Raw genomic sequence first — 15,500 nt, forward strand, 5'->3', positions numbered from 1 at the left:
ACTTCCCCAAAAATCAGTAATAGCGCCTGTTTTTGTTGTGTAGTGTACCCACTGTTCCACTACACCACTTAGTGCCCCCCACATAGTGCCATGATGGTTCATATCCACTGGGTGGCACTAAAAGTTCCCATAAGTAAGTAAGTAGTGAACCAGCATCATTTATACAGACCATTACTTTATAGATTGCACTAAGCTGCAGGTATGTATTTCACATGCATAGATTAATACTTTTTAATGTTTCATATGGACTTCATATACAATACTTTTATTCTAATTTTAATATTTATCATTAAATGTAAACAGTTTAGATCCATGTTGGTGTTTTAAAAAAAAAACCCCCAACAAAAAAATTATACAAAAAAGGCAGGATGTGTTTGTTTGTCATCAATTAAATACCAAAAAAAACAAACTATAATAAAAAAAAAAAACCCCCACTGAAACATGTTTGATTAGTTGATGACTAATTTGTATAGTTTATTATTACTGCTTTAATGCTGTTCAATTGTTTTGTTGTCTGTTATTTATGTATTCCTTTAATTGTAATGTGCATTAAGAACATGTTTAATGGCGATTTTACACTTTAAATACCATATGATTGTATTGATTGATTGGTTGATGACAATGCATGTAAAATAAATGCATTAGTTAAAAACATGACGTAAGATTTTGTAGCGATTACGATAAGAATGTACTTTTGATCAATTACAATAAGAAAAACAATCTGACATCACAGCTGGAACAAATGGGGAATTTCATATCATTATCACAATAAAGGAAATGACAAAAAATTATGATATTTAAATAAAGTTTTAAGAAAGCAATAAGAAATGAGTTTGAAAAAGTGACTGAATAAGCACATGAAATATTAAATTTTGCATTGCAACTGCTAGTTTTATTTTACCTTACTCTTATTTATTTCTTTTTCTTTTTTTTTTTCTTTATGTGACTGTCTGTCTTGTATCACTTGTGGTTTCTTGTATTGTCTCACATAAAAAAATAGAAAACCGAATAAACTGTATTTGGTTCCAAAAAACAAAAACAAAGAAAGCAATAAGAAATAATACAAAATAAGAAATCTCTAAAATGAAATAATAATAATAAAATATAATAATAAAACCCCCAAAAATGCTGCAGATACTTTGTTACATTTGGCAGTACACTTTTCATGTGTTTTAGACACTTAAATCAAAATTCTGATTGATATATGAGGAATTCACCTGATTTTTTTAGGTTGATTGTGCATTTAACTGTATAGAGCAACCTAAATCATGGGATTACGCATTTAAATCTTTACAAAAATGAAAGTGTATTTCCGATTTTATACAAAAATGTGAATAAACACCCTTGTTATGACCTCATATCGCAGCCGTTTTCCCCGGAGAGGGCGTGGCTTGCTGACGCATTGCGGCTCCCTCCCAAGTGCGTAAACGGGCAGCAGCAGAGAGGACGGCTGCGCGTGTGTGTGCATTTTTGTATGTGTGTGTGTGTGTGTGTTCACGTATACGCGCGCGGCAGTGGCTCACCTAGCAGCAGCAGCAGCAGCGGCAGTCTGCATGTGGGCTCGAGCCGGAGCTGAAGCATCCGGGCCGAACTGCGCAGAGATGCGGTGCACGTAGACGCGACATGCGGACACACCGCCTCACCTCCCCGCGCTGATGTCATGGTTAAAAACACCGTTAAGATATTATTTGTTTGTTTTGCAATGGCGGCGCTGAAGTCGAAGTGAACAGCTCCGTTGCTCGGTCCGCTCGCCTGCCCGGGAGTGCACAGTTTTTTTTCTCTCACTCTTTTGCCAGGGCAAGGAGCCAAGACAGATAAATCCGTTTTTTTGTTCTTTTTCAATCGAGTATTGTATAAGGAATCATGACTTCGGGGCAGGACGACAGCTCAGTCCGTGTGGCACTCAGGTAAGTCACAAACATTTCTTTTAATTGTCCATCAACGCCAAATGCGTAGCTGTGCCTTAATTGCCCGGTGCCACCTGTCAGTCAGTGCCGCGGGCCTAGCAAACACCTGCAGGTCAACAGCAGCAAACACACACACACACACACACACACACACACACACACACACACACACACACACACACACACACACACACACACACACACACTATCTATAAATGATCAGCCTCATTTCATTTTAGCACGGTGACCCAGTTCCAGCAGGGCACCTCTTCATGCTACCACCGGCTTTTCAGGACAGATTTTCGGTCTGTTTTGTGGTCTACCTCCGTTGGGATTTGCAGTTTCCCAAAGTGTGATGCACAGTATGTTTTCTGTGTATCTCATTGCACAGGTGCACACACACACATGTCTCCAGCACACTCTGGCATGCACGAAGAGGGATGATCTCATCTATTGTAAGGGCTGAGCTATCAGAGCAAGATGGAGAGAGGGTGGGAGAGAGACAATCAGCCAGTGTGTCTCCTGAAGCCTGGCCTCTCCTCAAAGCCTCCTGCAGAGAGACAGTTAGTCGATGAAAGAAGAGCTTCACTGACAGCCAGGTTTAAGGAAAGGACAGTGGGCCGTTCAGTGCAGCTCGGGTAACTCTGTCAAGTCTGCTCTTTGTTTGTAGACAGCCCAGTCGTGGCTCTAGTGATTCAAGCCTGTTAGAATCTTAGACATGTTTAATGTATCAGAAAAGAGACTTCCTTTCCTCCCAAGTACATACGCTTAATGTACTATTGTGCTGAAGTAGGCCGCTCCCACCCAGCTGGTGAGGTGGCACAGTGACAGTGGCATAATGGGAAACCAGTCTGTCTCTCTGTAGCTAGCAGTCAAGGCCACTCGGGGACATTTTGATCATTATGAAATGATAGATAATGGCTGTATTGTTGCATTCATCTTGTCTCCTTTATCTGTTCATTTTCCATCTTGTCCATGCTTGGATTTGCTCATTTGTGTCTAATACTCCAACCTCACGTGCGCATTGTTCACAAAAGTGCATCATCATCTTGTGTGTGTGTTTGTGGAGCAAGTTTGTCCAGAGCTTCCTGATTCCATTTCCCATTTTTTTGAAGGGGGGAATCCAAATTTGCATGCTGTTGATGCTGCTTTTTGTCTGTTTTTGTGTGGGTTGTTTTTATATTCTCAGAAATTTTGCTTCTAAAACATTGTCATGCTAAGACGTTTTCCAGCGGGTTTGAGCAGAAAATGTTTAATTGGGTAAAACATATCTTTAGCAAAAGTCATGTTTTGATGTTTTTGAACCTTGTTTTTAAAAAAAAAAAAGTTTCTTTCTAGAGATGCCATTTTGTGCCAACCTTGAACATTCATACAGGGAGAAATCTATCATAAAAGAGAGACTGAGAGACACCAATTTCGACACCAACTATGTCAATAGATGTCAGTTTGTTTTGAGCAACGGGGCAAAAGTCATCCAGGGGGTTGCATGAAATCACCCGGCTGCCTAACTGACGCAGAGTAGAACATGCATCTATGAGGGAAAGGGATTCACCCAAAGTGAATTACGTTTTAATTACTGAACAGTTCCTGGAGCGATATGCAAATCACAAATCGATGATATCTATTACCAGAGGGACCAGTGTGGCAGAGTATCTGAGTGTGCCACGTAATACAGTCAGCTGTCTCTAGCGGGTGATCTGCTTGTGCCTTTTGTGTTTGTCCCTTCTAGAAACCTAGTGGTAGCACTAAGTGACCATAAAAATAACGACTCCTGTACTGATGTAATGCTATACAATACAGTTGCCCGGCAATTAATACTTATCCTGCCAGACTGTGAATACAAAATAAATATAGAATTATTAACCTATCTCAAAAGCAAAATAACTGACACATAAAGCCAGTTTCTTACCCTAAATCTGATACAGAAACTGCTAAACTAATTCTGGCCACTAACTAAAGACTCCCACACATACGAGCTTGTCCAAACTGGACATAAGTATCTGTTCAAAATGACTTGCACTTTCTAAAAGACTCTTTCTAAGAGCTTGCAAATTGCAGTAAAAGTGTGGACAGCATTCATCCAGTTCATCCAGTAAGAGGTGGATGTTTTGTGTTGTGGTTCCAGGAACTAAAATTACTGCTCTGAGTTTAGCACGGTACAGTAGGCCTACATTTCACTCGGTCGTATGTAAAACTAGTTCTTTTTATAAGACCTACCAAGAAGAAGCACAGTTGATCTTTCTCAATAATATATTTTAGGCTTTAGACCTTGACTAATCTACACCTTTTGAAGCATTTGGAATATAATAACGCCTGTTAAACCAGGGTTGTAATCAGTATAATGGAGTTTACACAGCTTTTTCCCATCTAAGACACCTAGCTCTAGTGATAGGTTTGCATTGGCATGTTTTAACTGCTACTAACTGAAAAAAATGTTTGTCACGACTGTTGACAAGTCTCACCTGGCACGTGCACAACCAGTTGAAATTGGGTGTGACAGTTCATTCGCTCAGCTGCTTAAAAACCAAATAAACCCAACGAGCTCCAACATATTTGGGTATGCTCACTATGCAGGGGTAAGTGCGTGTCAACAAAATGGCTAAAATGTAATGGAAACCATGTTGAGCTTATCTTGGAGACCAGCGATTGCAATGTGCAGTTTAAGCCATAATGCTTGATCCCAGGTTGCATAGTACCTTAAACAGGGCTTACAGAATGAGGGGTCCTCTTGAGGTTGTTTAATCGGTTTAAGACCCTAGCTTTTCTCAACAGAGGCCGTCCTGTTCTTTCAAACTTCCACATAGGGAAAACCGAGTTCAAAGCATTTGCTTTCAACTTACATTTGCATCCATAGTATGAGTTTACCCATGCACAGAAAGGCCGAGCGCTGATGCTGCATTGAGAACCTCAGTGTATATAGGTTGTACTGTAGTGGACTTATTTGCACAGTGTAAGACGCCACAATAGTTTGTCTTAACTGGTAGGTGTACATTGAGGGGAAGGGCTCGGGTGCAACTGAGGACTTGTTAAACCTGCCTGCTTGGGGCGATTACTGCAAACAACAAATGCTGTATATAGCAGCTATCATTTATTTTCAAGGCGGTGTCACATGAGCAGTGCAGATCAAAGCGAGAGGGAGTGACTTGGTCTCTGTTTATATCTGCTGTAATAACTTTGTGTGCTGCAATTTGGCTGCTGTTGCCAACCTCATTAACAACTCAATAGCATGAAGTAGCCTTGTAAATCAAATGACGTATTGCATCATGAAAAATTCAGTCTTTCTTTTTTTTTATTTTGATGCTCAGCTGGAGGGCATAACAATGACGATAAAGAAATGAAATAGGCCCCTAAACCTCTTAAGGCTTAGGTTGCAGGCATACTTTAATGTAATGACATGGAGGCATGCAGCAACTGGTATAAGTGGCTAAGTCTAAGCCTCAGGTTGTAGCTCACAAGCCAACTGTAGAGATTAACTGTGGTGGAAAAAGCTTGTTAAAATGAGCTGCACAATTAGAGCAGATATCTGCTACTACTTAATGACCAGGCCTTAACTCAGATGACAAGAGACAACAGCTGACGATAGCTGTCAGGGTTTACAATGCAAACGGAGGCGCGGGGCCTCTCAGCTAAGAAGATAAGTGGGTTGCAGAATGACAAAAAAAAAAAACTGGAAAAAAACACAAATGTGCTCATTTGAAATTAAAATTATATTTACAAAAAAAATTGTCCAAAATTTGACGTTTTAGCTTCTTTTCTTTTTTTTCTTTGTTTTTTAAAGAAATCCTGACAAAATGTAAGAGTAGGATAGTTATTTGAGCAGAAAAAATGCCAGCAACATGGGCAGGACCAGTAGAGGACTGGCAGAGGACCGGTGGGAGCTTGGATACGGGACGTTGAGATGCGTGTTTGTTACCCATGGCATCACCATGCAAACACAAAAGCCCCGACGGGTCTAAAGCCTCTCCAGACCTTACGCTTTGTTCGCATTCACTGAGCCAAGCCAGTGTGTGTGTGTGTGTGTGTGTGTGTGTGTGTGTGTGTGTGTGTGTGTGTGTGTGTGTGTGTGTGTGTGTGTGTGTGTGTGTGTGTGTGTGTGTGTGTGTGTGTGTGTGTGTGTGTGTGTGTGTGTGTGTGTGTGTGTGTGTGTGTGTGTGTGTGTGTGTGTGTGTGTGTGTGTTTCTCTATTTCCTCCCATTGTTGTAATTATTAGTCTGGTGTAATATTCATACCCATTTGTGTCGATACAGTTGTACATGTTCACACTGACCGCTTCTTTAAGCTGAATACTTTGTGTTAAACACCTGCTGATAGTAAAAGGGGGGAATGTGAACTCTGACAGACCATATGAAACACAATACACACAGTTAACAGTTTCATATAGTCACAAAAATTCAGTCTGAACTGAACAAACATGAATTCCTACAGTATATAACTCGGGGGGGTCTTCCCAGAATTGCTCGAAGGCGATGCCATTTTCAAAAACATGTTTTCTGCAGTACAGTATATCCTAAATCTGCAGGTAAATATGCATTTAACATGTTTGTGTGAATGTGGAAGTGGAATAATATTAGGGTATGGTGGAACTGCACCAGTGTCCCATTCTTTTAGGTAAGCCCTTTTAACTGCAGTAGAGCTGGAACCAGAATCCATCAGCAGTGATTTTGATAATGAATAGATGAAGTCAATCAAAAATCCAGAACATTACCTAGTTTCAGCTTCTGAGATGTGAGGATTTGCTGCTTTTTCTTTGTCTTGTGCGATATTAAATTAAATCTCTGCTTTTATTGTGAAATTGTTCTGACATTTTATAGACTGATTAAATTATTTAAAGTTATAAAAAAAAAGAAAAGTGTGTGGACTGATAACCCTACTAACCCCAAATATTTAGAACATGAATCCAAACTGCAAAATATGATTCCACTTGGAACATTCAGCTTCAGGTACAGCCTGACTATATTGTCAATAGTAGTGAAGTTTCTTCTTTTGAAATCTTCCACACCACCACCGGGGCCTCTGGGTTATTCTTTGTTTCTTTGTCCGGAGTGATGAGCGTTGGCGGTGACTTTTGTTGTTTGCATCCAACTCTGCGTCCTCGTGCTGTGATCCACATGGTTTTAGTAAAGAAATGGCCTGAAGGGCAGCTTGCGTTGCGCTGTACTGTATTACTTCTCTACACATGCCGCTTGTCGTTTAAGTGTTAGCCAAAGTGTTAAAGTGTTAGCCAAGTTACCCTGACGGAAGCTATGAATAACACCTACTTTGCCTGCAGCACTAGTTGAAGGAGTGTGTGTTTCTAGTAGGGCTGCAGCTATCGATTATTTTAGAAATCGAGTATTCTACCGATTATTCCATCGATTAATCGAGTAATCAGATCAGAAATACTATTGTTTTATTGAAGTGCAATAATATACAATAGTTTGGTTTAATTTTCGGAAAAGCAAAATTTTTATTGCCTACGTTGCTTACAATATCATCTCTCAAAAAACTAAACATTAAGTGCATTTAAGTGGCATATTACATTGTTTTTAAAGAAAACATTTTCTGAAATGCAATAACAACCTCAAAAGATGCTAAGCGTTTTCTGGCTCCAGCTTCTCAAATGTTAAGCCACTTTTTTTCTGTTTTTTTATATTTGTTGAATAGCTTTTGACATTTAAACTGTTAGTTAGGCAAAACAAGTAGTTTGAAGATATCTCCTGGGTCTATGGGAAATGTTTGTATAGACTAAATGGTTAATCAAAGAAAATGGGAAATAATCATTACAGCCCTACAAACAAAGCTGGGGAAGGTTCTGTCGCAGGACAACAGACTTCTCTGCAGTAGAGTGTCCGTGTCCCTCCAATGATCTGATATTGAAATGAATTTTTAGTAACTGACTTCCGTCATGGTGACAGGCTGCCCTGTAACACAGTCATTTGAGTGAAACCCTGATACATTTTTGTTCCGCCGTCATGACCCTCTTGCTAAACGGAAGGTTCTTCCATTCCGAGACGATGCTAAGCATAGCCTACACTTAAACTCGACTTGCCCCAAAATAGACTCCCGACTGGCCGCAGCATTGCTGGAAGACCTCAGTTATCTATATCACAACCTCTAAGGAGTCAGCACATTTCTGCCAGACGCATCTGCACCGATGCAGAGAGCCTTCAACTGTGGAGCCACATGTGGACACGTTTATGACAAGGAATGGATTCCCCCCCCCCCATTATGTAGCACTAAGGAAACAAGCTGGTCATGTAAAATTATTTAGAGGTAATTATAGAGGAGCTTACATGTACACCACACCCATGCAAATATGTTGCTGCCTTTGTCTTTCTCCGCTGATCCTTTTTTTTCCACTCCAACACAACTCAGTTTGTGTGCTCACTCAGCCTTTCTCCTCACTGACTGTACAGATCCGTCCAGTTAAGGGGCTCAGCTCAAATGGAAGAGGGTCTATATGTGGATCTGGCGCCACAAATAGGATGTGGATGTAACTTAACGTCCATCATCAAACTGCTAGCAGAACGTCACAAATAGGCCTCAGATAGTCACAAATAGCTCTGTTTGCATAGTGAGCTGCCACCTTGTTATTTATGTCAGGAGGCTGTCCCTGCAGTTAACGGGCAGGGAGCTGGTCAGGCTGTGTCCATTAAATGTGATATTAGACGTTTTATCTGTGGTATCGCCATCATCACTGGCCTAATTTAGATGATGTGTCTTTAAGCCAGTTTATTAAAAACCAGCCTAATGGATTGATTGAGGCCCCCCCCCCCCCCCCCCCCCTTTTTCCCCCCCAAAAACCCCCCCCCCCCCTAACCCACCCCCCCTTAGTATAATTATTTTCAACCAACCAGGAAAAAAAAAAAAAATTTTTTTTTTATTTTAAAAAAAAAAAAAAAATTTTTTTTTTTTTTTTGTACCAACAGTTGAAAACCAAAAAAGACAAGCAGAAAAGTTGTTGAAAACCGCAATTATTTGGCATTTTTGCTTGATAAGTGATTCATCATTTACCAAATTGTTACAGATTCACTCATTGTTTCGGTGCGCATCTAGGATACCACTGGCTCATTTTTTATAGGATACTTTGATTATGTTGTAATGTAAAAAGAATTACACACTGGTGAGACTGGTGACTAAAGTTTCAACCTTTTTAAGGGAGCTAGGGTTAGGAGATTGTTTCTTTTTTTCATATCGTCCAATACAGGTAACTTGTGATGGCGATGGGCGATCTGATCGCCAGGGGGTGGCGGCCTTGTCATTGCAAGCAATACAGTGAAAGTTACATGAATAAACCTTTTTATAAAAGAGTGTGAACATTTTATTTTAAATATTTAAACAAAGAATCTATTTAATAGCAATGTCTCCTCTATTCAAGCAGTGGCTCCCTTTCAAATGTCTGTGTCTGTCCTTGCTTAGTGTGACAATATCCCAGCATCATGTTCGGTTTAATATTATGATCTTATCTTTTAATATCCCAATCCAAATCATAACCATAACGTTAACTACACTTATAGAGTGCAGAGCAAAGTTTTGATGAGCAGGCATATGGAGAACAGGGACAATAAACTGGTTTGTAATTCACGCGTCTCTCGAGCTGATTAACGGGGCCCAGCAGGCGGACATGCAGCTCCACCAGAGGCTTTCTGAGAGGAAATGAGTTAAGTCACCTTAATATCTGCTTGCTAAAAAACGATACGAAAAATACGATCCATACGACCCAATCGGCACAGGCACACGGGCAGCCACTTGAACGATACAACAGCTTCTTCTCACACCTTTTGTACAGTGAGGTTGTCAGACACGTTCCTGTGTCAGACGGTCTTGCACCTAAAATGCAGCCGTGGATTAAACGGCGCGGAAGGCAGTGTATGTAAATGACCTGCTTCACTGCCTGCTGGCATCATGTAGCAGCTGTCTGAATCTGCATTTTCATGAGGTGTTAGTAATTAGAATTTTGTTGCAGGTGCGTTCGTACGCTCAGCGTGGGTGGTGTCTTTATTGAACGTTTCGGTGTTGATTATCCACCCGCTGGCAAATAATGGCAAGAAAATAAAATCGTACAGCTGACAAATGGTTAACTGTATAGCTGAACTGACTTCTACTCGACCTCGGCTGATGTGTTTACCTAACCTATTATCTGCTATCTGGCTGCCTTGAAAGCTGCAGATGGCGGCAGGCTGATGTGTCTCACACTCACACACTCACTCACTCTCAGGGCTAGCTTTTGTGTCGCTGGCCTGTGGTTGACACAGAGATGGAACTCCTGTGTCAACACCACATGGTTGAATGACATTGCAGTCCAGACTCGGCAGGACAGGCAGTGGAATGTTTGAGTCCATAACATGCAGCCGCATACATCATACTGTTATTTCTTCACTTTTTTTTTTCTTTAGTAAATTGGATGATATACTGTATGCATTTATTTTTGTGTGGCCAAGTGGTCTGGAATGTGCTTATCTGTCATATTACAAATTCAAGGGTGACTGAGAGGCATATACAATACGTTTGTAGTGAAATTGTATGTCTAATACGGAATATGTATATCGTCACTTTGTAACACGTTAAATAATGCTCGCCTAGCTGCTAGCGTGGCACGCGCTCATACTCTGCAACTGACTAGCTAGCAGTGTTGGGAGTAACGCGTTACAAAAGTAACGCAATTACAGTAATGTATTCCTTTTTGCTGTAACGCAGCAATGTAACGCATTACTAGTTAAATTTCGGTAATATTATACCCGTTACAATCTCAGTAACGCGAGTTACAGCACATTTTAACGCAACATTTAGTGGTGTTTTGTTTTTTTAAGAATTCACCAACACCGAAACATTTCTTAACAGAAAAAAAGCCGTGAGTATTATTTCCTGTTGCTGTATTCGATGGTTGAGATGACAGCAGAGACAGATACATTTGCGAGATGGACATTATTTTCAGGAGTTATTACGCTGCGTTGAAGCGAGCTGTCCCGTCACTGTTCCCGTGGTCCGAGCCAGAACCAGAGACACTACGGACTAACATCTTTCTCACACAGCAGTGTGTCCGAGTGTTGACAGATATAAACATGTTGGGAAGTAATGTTTAGGCTTGCTGCACGTAAATAGCATTGCATTTAATCAGCCGTGGAAAGTAACTATGCTGTATACAGTAAGAGCTTATTTGTTGTGCTCGATGATCCAAATTTAATTAAACACCTCTCATATTGGGTTCAACATGTGCGTGTGTGTTTGGATGACTGTTTCCACTCCTGAAAAGGATGCATCATTCATGGCACACCGATGTGTCCACAAATAAAGTGCAGGCTAGAAAAAGAGGGAGGCTTTAAACGTATTGCTGTACCATTACTTTTAAGTAATGTGATCATTTAGAGTTAAAAGTCTGATCTGCTATCTTTTCTGTGCCATGTTCACACCAGGCATTGTTTGGATCAAACTCTGGGACATTTTACGCTTCAGTCAGATTTGTTGTGGCAGGTGTGAACACGCGATTTTAAGCGTTACAGCAATGAGGGGACTGAAGATTTTCACGGTGCTCTTCCAAGTGAACTGCAGAGAAACCGTTGTCTTTGCCACAAAAGTCTGTAAACTTGCAAGTAACAAATCCATGTGAATCCTGGCTCATTTGTAGCTGGACAGCCAGTAGGAATATAAGTAAAACCAATACAATGCAAAAAAAAAAAAACGTTTTGTTTTCAAGGAAATAAACTTTTTTCATTGTGGTTGTGACCCCAAAAAATACTTAATAGGTTTATTCAAACACTATATTTAGGTTGCACTAACATTTTAAAATGCCTGATGTTATCTTTAGTACTGGTCTTATTTGTTCTAGTAGTATAAGTATTTTAAGAGTCGGCACAGTTAACCTTTGGTTTTTGGCATGCAAGTTGGCTTATCAAAATCCAGAATTAGATATGACCAACAAAAGAAAGCCCTTTGTTAATAATTGTGCATACATTGTGTGCATACAAAATGTGCCCAACACGGACTCCAGCCCGCCTGCCAGTTTTTTTTCCTCTGCATGTCGACAGCTAGAGATGATCCCTTACTGACACCCCCTGTCACCTAACCTTCCCCTCCTCTGCCCGCCCCTGGTAATGATGGGGGGTGTTCTGCTCCCTGACCCTTGACCTGCAGGAAGCAGTAAAGCCGTTATCGGCATGCCACAGGGACTTTGCGCAGCCTCGTTTTTGTTTTTGAAAGCACATTTTCCAAAAGGCCCACAAGCTCCAGGATCAGTGGGACATCCATGTATATGCACCGCTTTATTAGAGGAAGATGAACCAATAAGCTTATGTCAGCAGCAGGGCAGTGTCGGCCTCCGTGAACTTGGTGTGCAGATTATACAACACAGCAATGTGCCCTGGCAGAGGCCTGGGTGTGTGTCTTGTTTTTGCAAGCTCTGCCCTCGTGTACAAAATATGTGATGAATTTGTTCTCTGTATTTACTGTTTCTCTGTAGCACACCAAGTAACACACACATCCCTGGAGATAAAACCATAAAACATATGACCCAAATTGAGGTTTATGGTCATCTGTTCTAAGACAACATATTTGAGTTTGATATCCTATTCCTATTCTTGCTATAGCTCGCCATTTTGTTTTGATTGCAGACCTGTATTTTGTGGCAAGTCTAAGTCAAGTCTGTCAGTTTAAGTTTCATGTCTCAGGTCCTTGACAGCAAGTCAAGTTATAATTTTTTCTTTTGATTTTTGAAAAAAGATTATTTTTTGGGGCATTTTAGGCCTTTATTTATAGGACAGCTGAAGACATGAGTCATAAGTCTTTAATAAGCCAATCACAAGTCAAGATTCAGGTCTAACGTGCCATTTCAACAATTTCCTTTCAAAGCTGTTTTGATACTGTTTTTCAGTTTGTAAGCGCTTTGAGTGGTCGCTATATAAAGGCAATCCATTTACCGTTGTGTGACTATGCAAGGCCTGTCGTTGTTGGATTTATTTATTATTCTGGGATTGTACCAGAGGCCTGTACTACCAATCCAGATCAACAGGCCCTGGATGTATTTCAGTTACCCGGCTTCACCTAACCTAACAACCGCGGTCCCGCATCCGCGGTCTCAACCTCTATTCTATTCTACATAAATATGAAGAACACAGAAGCGGTTTTACAGGCAAAGCGCAATACAGTCGCTGCTTCCTGAAACAGGAAGGAAAGCTGGCAAAATAGCCGACTCTGTAGATGTGTAAATCACAACTCTTATCAATATCACTTCCCCATCAGTCAGGCACAAGATCTGACCATCATTACACTTGTGCTTTCCATAAACTGTTGTTTATTTCAGTTGCAACCCTGGCAGTGGTAAGCAATCGTGGGAGAAAATAAAAACATAATTCAAACCGATGTGCGCATTGGCAACACACGGCTCAAGAAGCTGACAAATAGCCTCTACGTAAGTCACTCCGCTGAAAATCTATAACTTTCATCAAGATACCCATCAGGGAATCTTTTTTTTAAGATAATTTTTAACAGGGGTTTAGGTCTCTAAATGTTTTATCTTTTCTGAGCGCACCTCTCTCCTCACACCAAGCTCCACCTGATCTTCTAAGAACGGTGACGCCGTTATCAACCGAGTATTGATTGGTCAGTAGGCGGAGCTTTAACACCGGTTGATCTCTAATCTCCGACATAAATTGCTCCCGAGCAGGTTAGGTGTTCAGCATAAGTTACCACGGCGATGGAACCCGGTAACAAGTGATCCACCGTCGTGATACCCAAAACCCTGGGTTGAACCTGAAGTTACCTCGCTAACGCCAAATCTTGCTTCGTAGTGAAATGAACGTTTTTGCTTTCAGATCTCAAGTCTTTAGTAAGTCTAGCCTCAGAGCAGTCAGGTCTCACTTTGAGTCCAAGTCTCGATTCTCTGGCCAGGGAAAGCTCAGTAGCATGTTTGTATATGAGGACATGAAATATCGACCTTTCTTTTTATAGTCTTGAGTTGTCAATTAGGGTGTCTGGGTAGGAGGGCAATAATGGCAAGCCCTATTTTTCAGTAATATCCTATTTCTGTGCAGAAATGTTTTGGTTTGTCATTTTAGCTTAGCAGCTTATTTGAGGAGTTGGGGGTTTGGTTTCCTTCCGCTCTGTCTCCCTACAGAGGGACAAGCTTTTACCTGTTTAAGGATAAGTGCTGTGCACTGCGAAGGCAACCTTTTGTTTGTGTTCAAGTGATTAGAAAAAAAAAAAGCACAGGAGGAGCACAGAACCCCCCCCACTCACGGATGTGTCATTAAGATGTTTGACAGGTTTAAGGCATATTTATTTTTCTTTCCAATCTGAATTGAGGGTCTAGTGATGCAGAGTTAATGTTGTACAGATATGTACTTTCAAAACAGATTTTTGCGCTATATTGACTTAGTTAAAATCTACATATTTGTCAGCTTCCATTAAAACAAACATTTTGTGATTTAAAATGTGCAATTTTTGAATAGAATTTGCTATTTTTTTAAAATTTTATTTATTGATGCAGTACAGACGTTAAAAAAGTCTTTGCACTTGAACTGGGGCTAACTCTCTTTTCCAACTCGGCTTTGGGCTAATTAATATTTTGTATCTTCTAAACGCAAGTTGGATTTTTAACCCAGACTGAGTTGGCAGCTTTGTGCAATTTAGCAGAGTCTAAAGGCCTGGCTAAGTGGTGGTTACACTTTAAAGAGGTAAAATTATCCCTTTGGGTAAAGAATAATTATATCATAAACCCTTTTTGATGCTTGTGCTTCAGTCACGAGGATGGAGGCACAGAGCAAACATTTAATTCACCGGTTGGGTTGGCAGTGAATTAGCCTCATGCTGACGTCTCTGACGGGTGGCAGGATGCTGAGCGAGTGGGTCTCTGGTGCCCCTCCTCTTGGCATCTTTTAGTCGGCCAGACCAGCTTTATATCCCACTGGGATCGGATTATGACTTTAATTCTCCGCTTCCATTACCGGTCACCATAGCAACCCCATCCTTTATGTCACGCAGAGTACAAAGTGTTTCAGTGCTGCACAGACATCAAGACATATTGGTACATTATTAGTAAGATAGGAAGTCCAAGCTTTTATCAGTGATGGATGTGTTTTTGACTGTGGCACAGTTTGCATGTGCTCGTGGTTTTCTTGCAGCCCGTCTGTGGCCTGGTGTTCAGTTTAAGTACACGGTGCTTTGAGCTCTTTGTCTGGTGCTGTAGGTGGTCCTGTCTGGCTGAATAGGCAGAGCATGAAACCACTTCTAGCAGGGTTTCTGATACTAAAAATGTACCTTGTCATTGTACTGCAAGGCAGTGTAAAAGCATCCAACGCCACAGAGGATCTTTTGTTATGCCATTTATCCTGCACTGGTAATGCAGAGCTTTCTTTAAAGAAAAAAAAAATGTTGCCAGGCAGCTTTGAGGCTGTGGCCAAAATGCAGTAGTCCTCAAACATGCTGTGAAAACCAGGACTGTATATTAATATCCACTTCTGCATATTAACGTCTTGCTTCTGCACAGTTAGGTGCCTCGCTCACCTCAAAATGCACACATGCTTTAAGTCTATCACAGTTGTGTGAAATCCCGATATCATTCCAGCTCCTACAGTGTTAAGTCTTTCTCTTTAAACCTGCACCCCCCAACCCGCCTCCCCT

General features: G+C 40.9%; 1 protein-coding gene across 7 annotated transcripts in view; it reads left to right on the forward strand.

Annotated features, from left to right (window-relative positions):
- The first annotated feature begins 1,466 nt into the window (after window positions 1-1,466).
- kif21a (kinesin family member 21A) overlaps window positions 1,467-15,500 on the forward strand; it is a 54,470-nt gene continuing 40,436 nt past the window's right edge. For 5 of the 7 annotated variants that reach the window (XM_039807555.1, XM_039807556.1, XM_039807552.1 and 2 more), the window contains exon 1: window positions 1,468-1,907. In XM_039807555.1, the coding sequence (XP_039663489.1) occupies window positions 1,864-1,907 (44 nt within the window). In that variant the 5' untranslated portion in view covers window positions 1,468-1,863. Of the gene's footprint in view, window positions 1,908-15,500 lie in introns of all 7 variants that reach the window. The other 2 variants (XM_039807551.1, XM_039807558.1) reach the window with 2 other exon arrangements.

Source organism: Perca fluviatilis, chromosome 8, assembly GCF_010015445.1.
Source record: "Perca fluviatilis chromosome 8, GENO_Pfluv_1.0, whole genome shotgun sequence".
In the NCBI taxonomy this organism is placed as follows: Eukaryota; Metazoa; Chordata; class Actinopteri; order Perciformes; family Percidae; genus Perca; species Perca fluviatilis.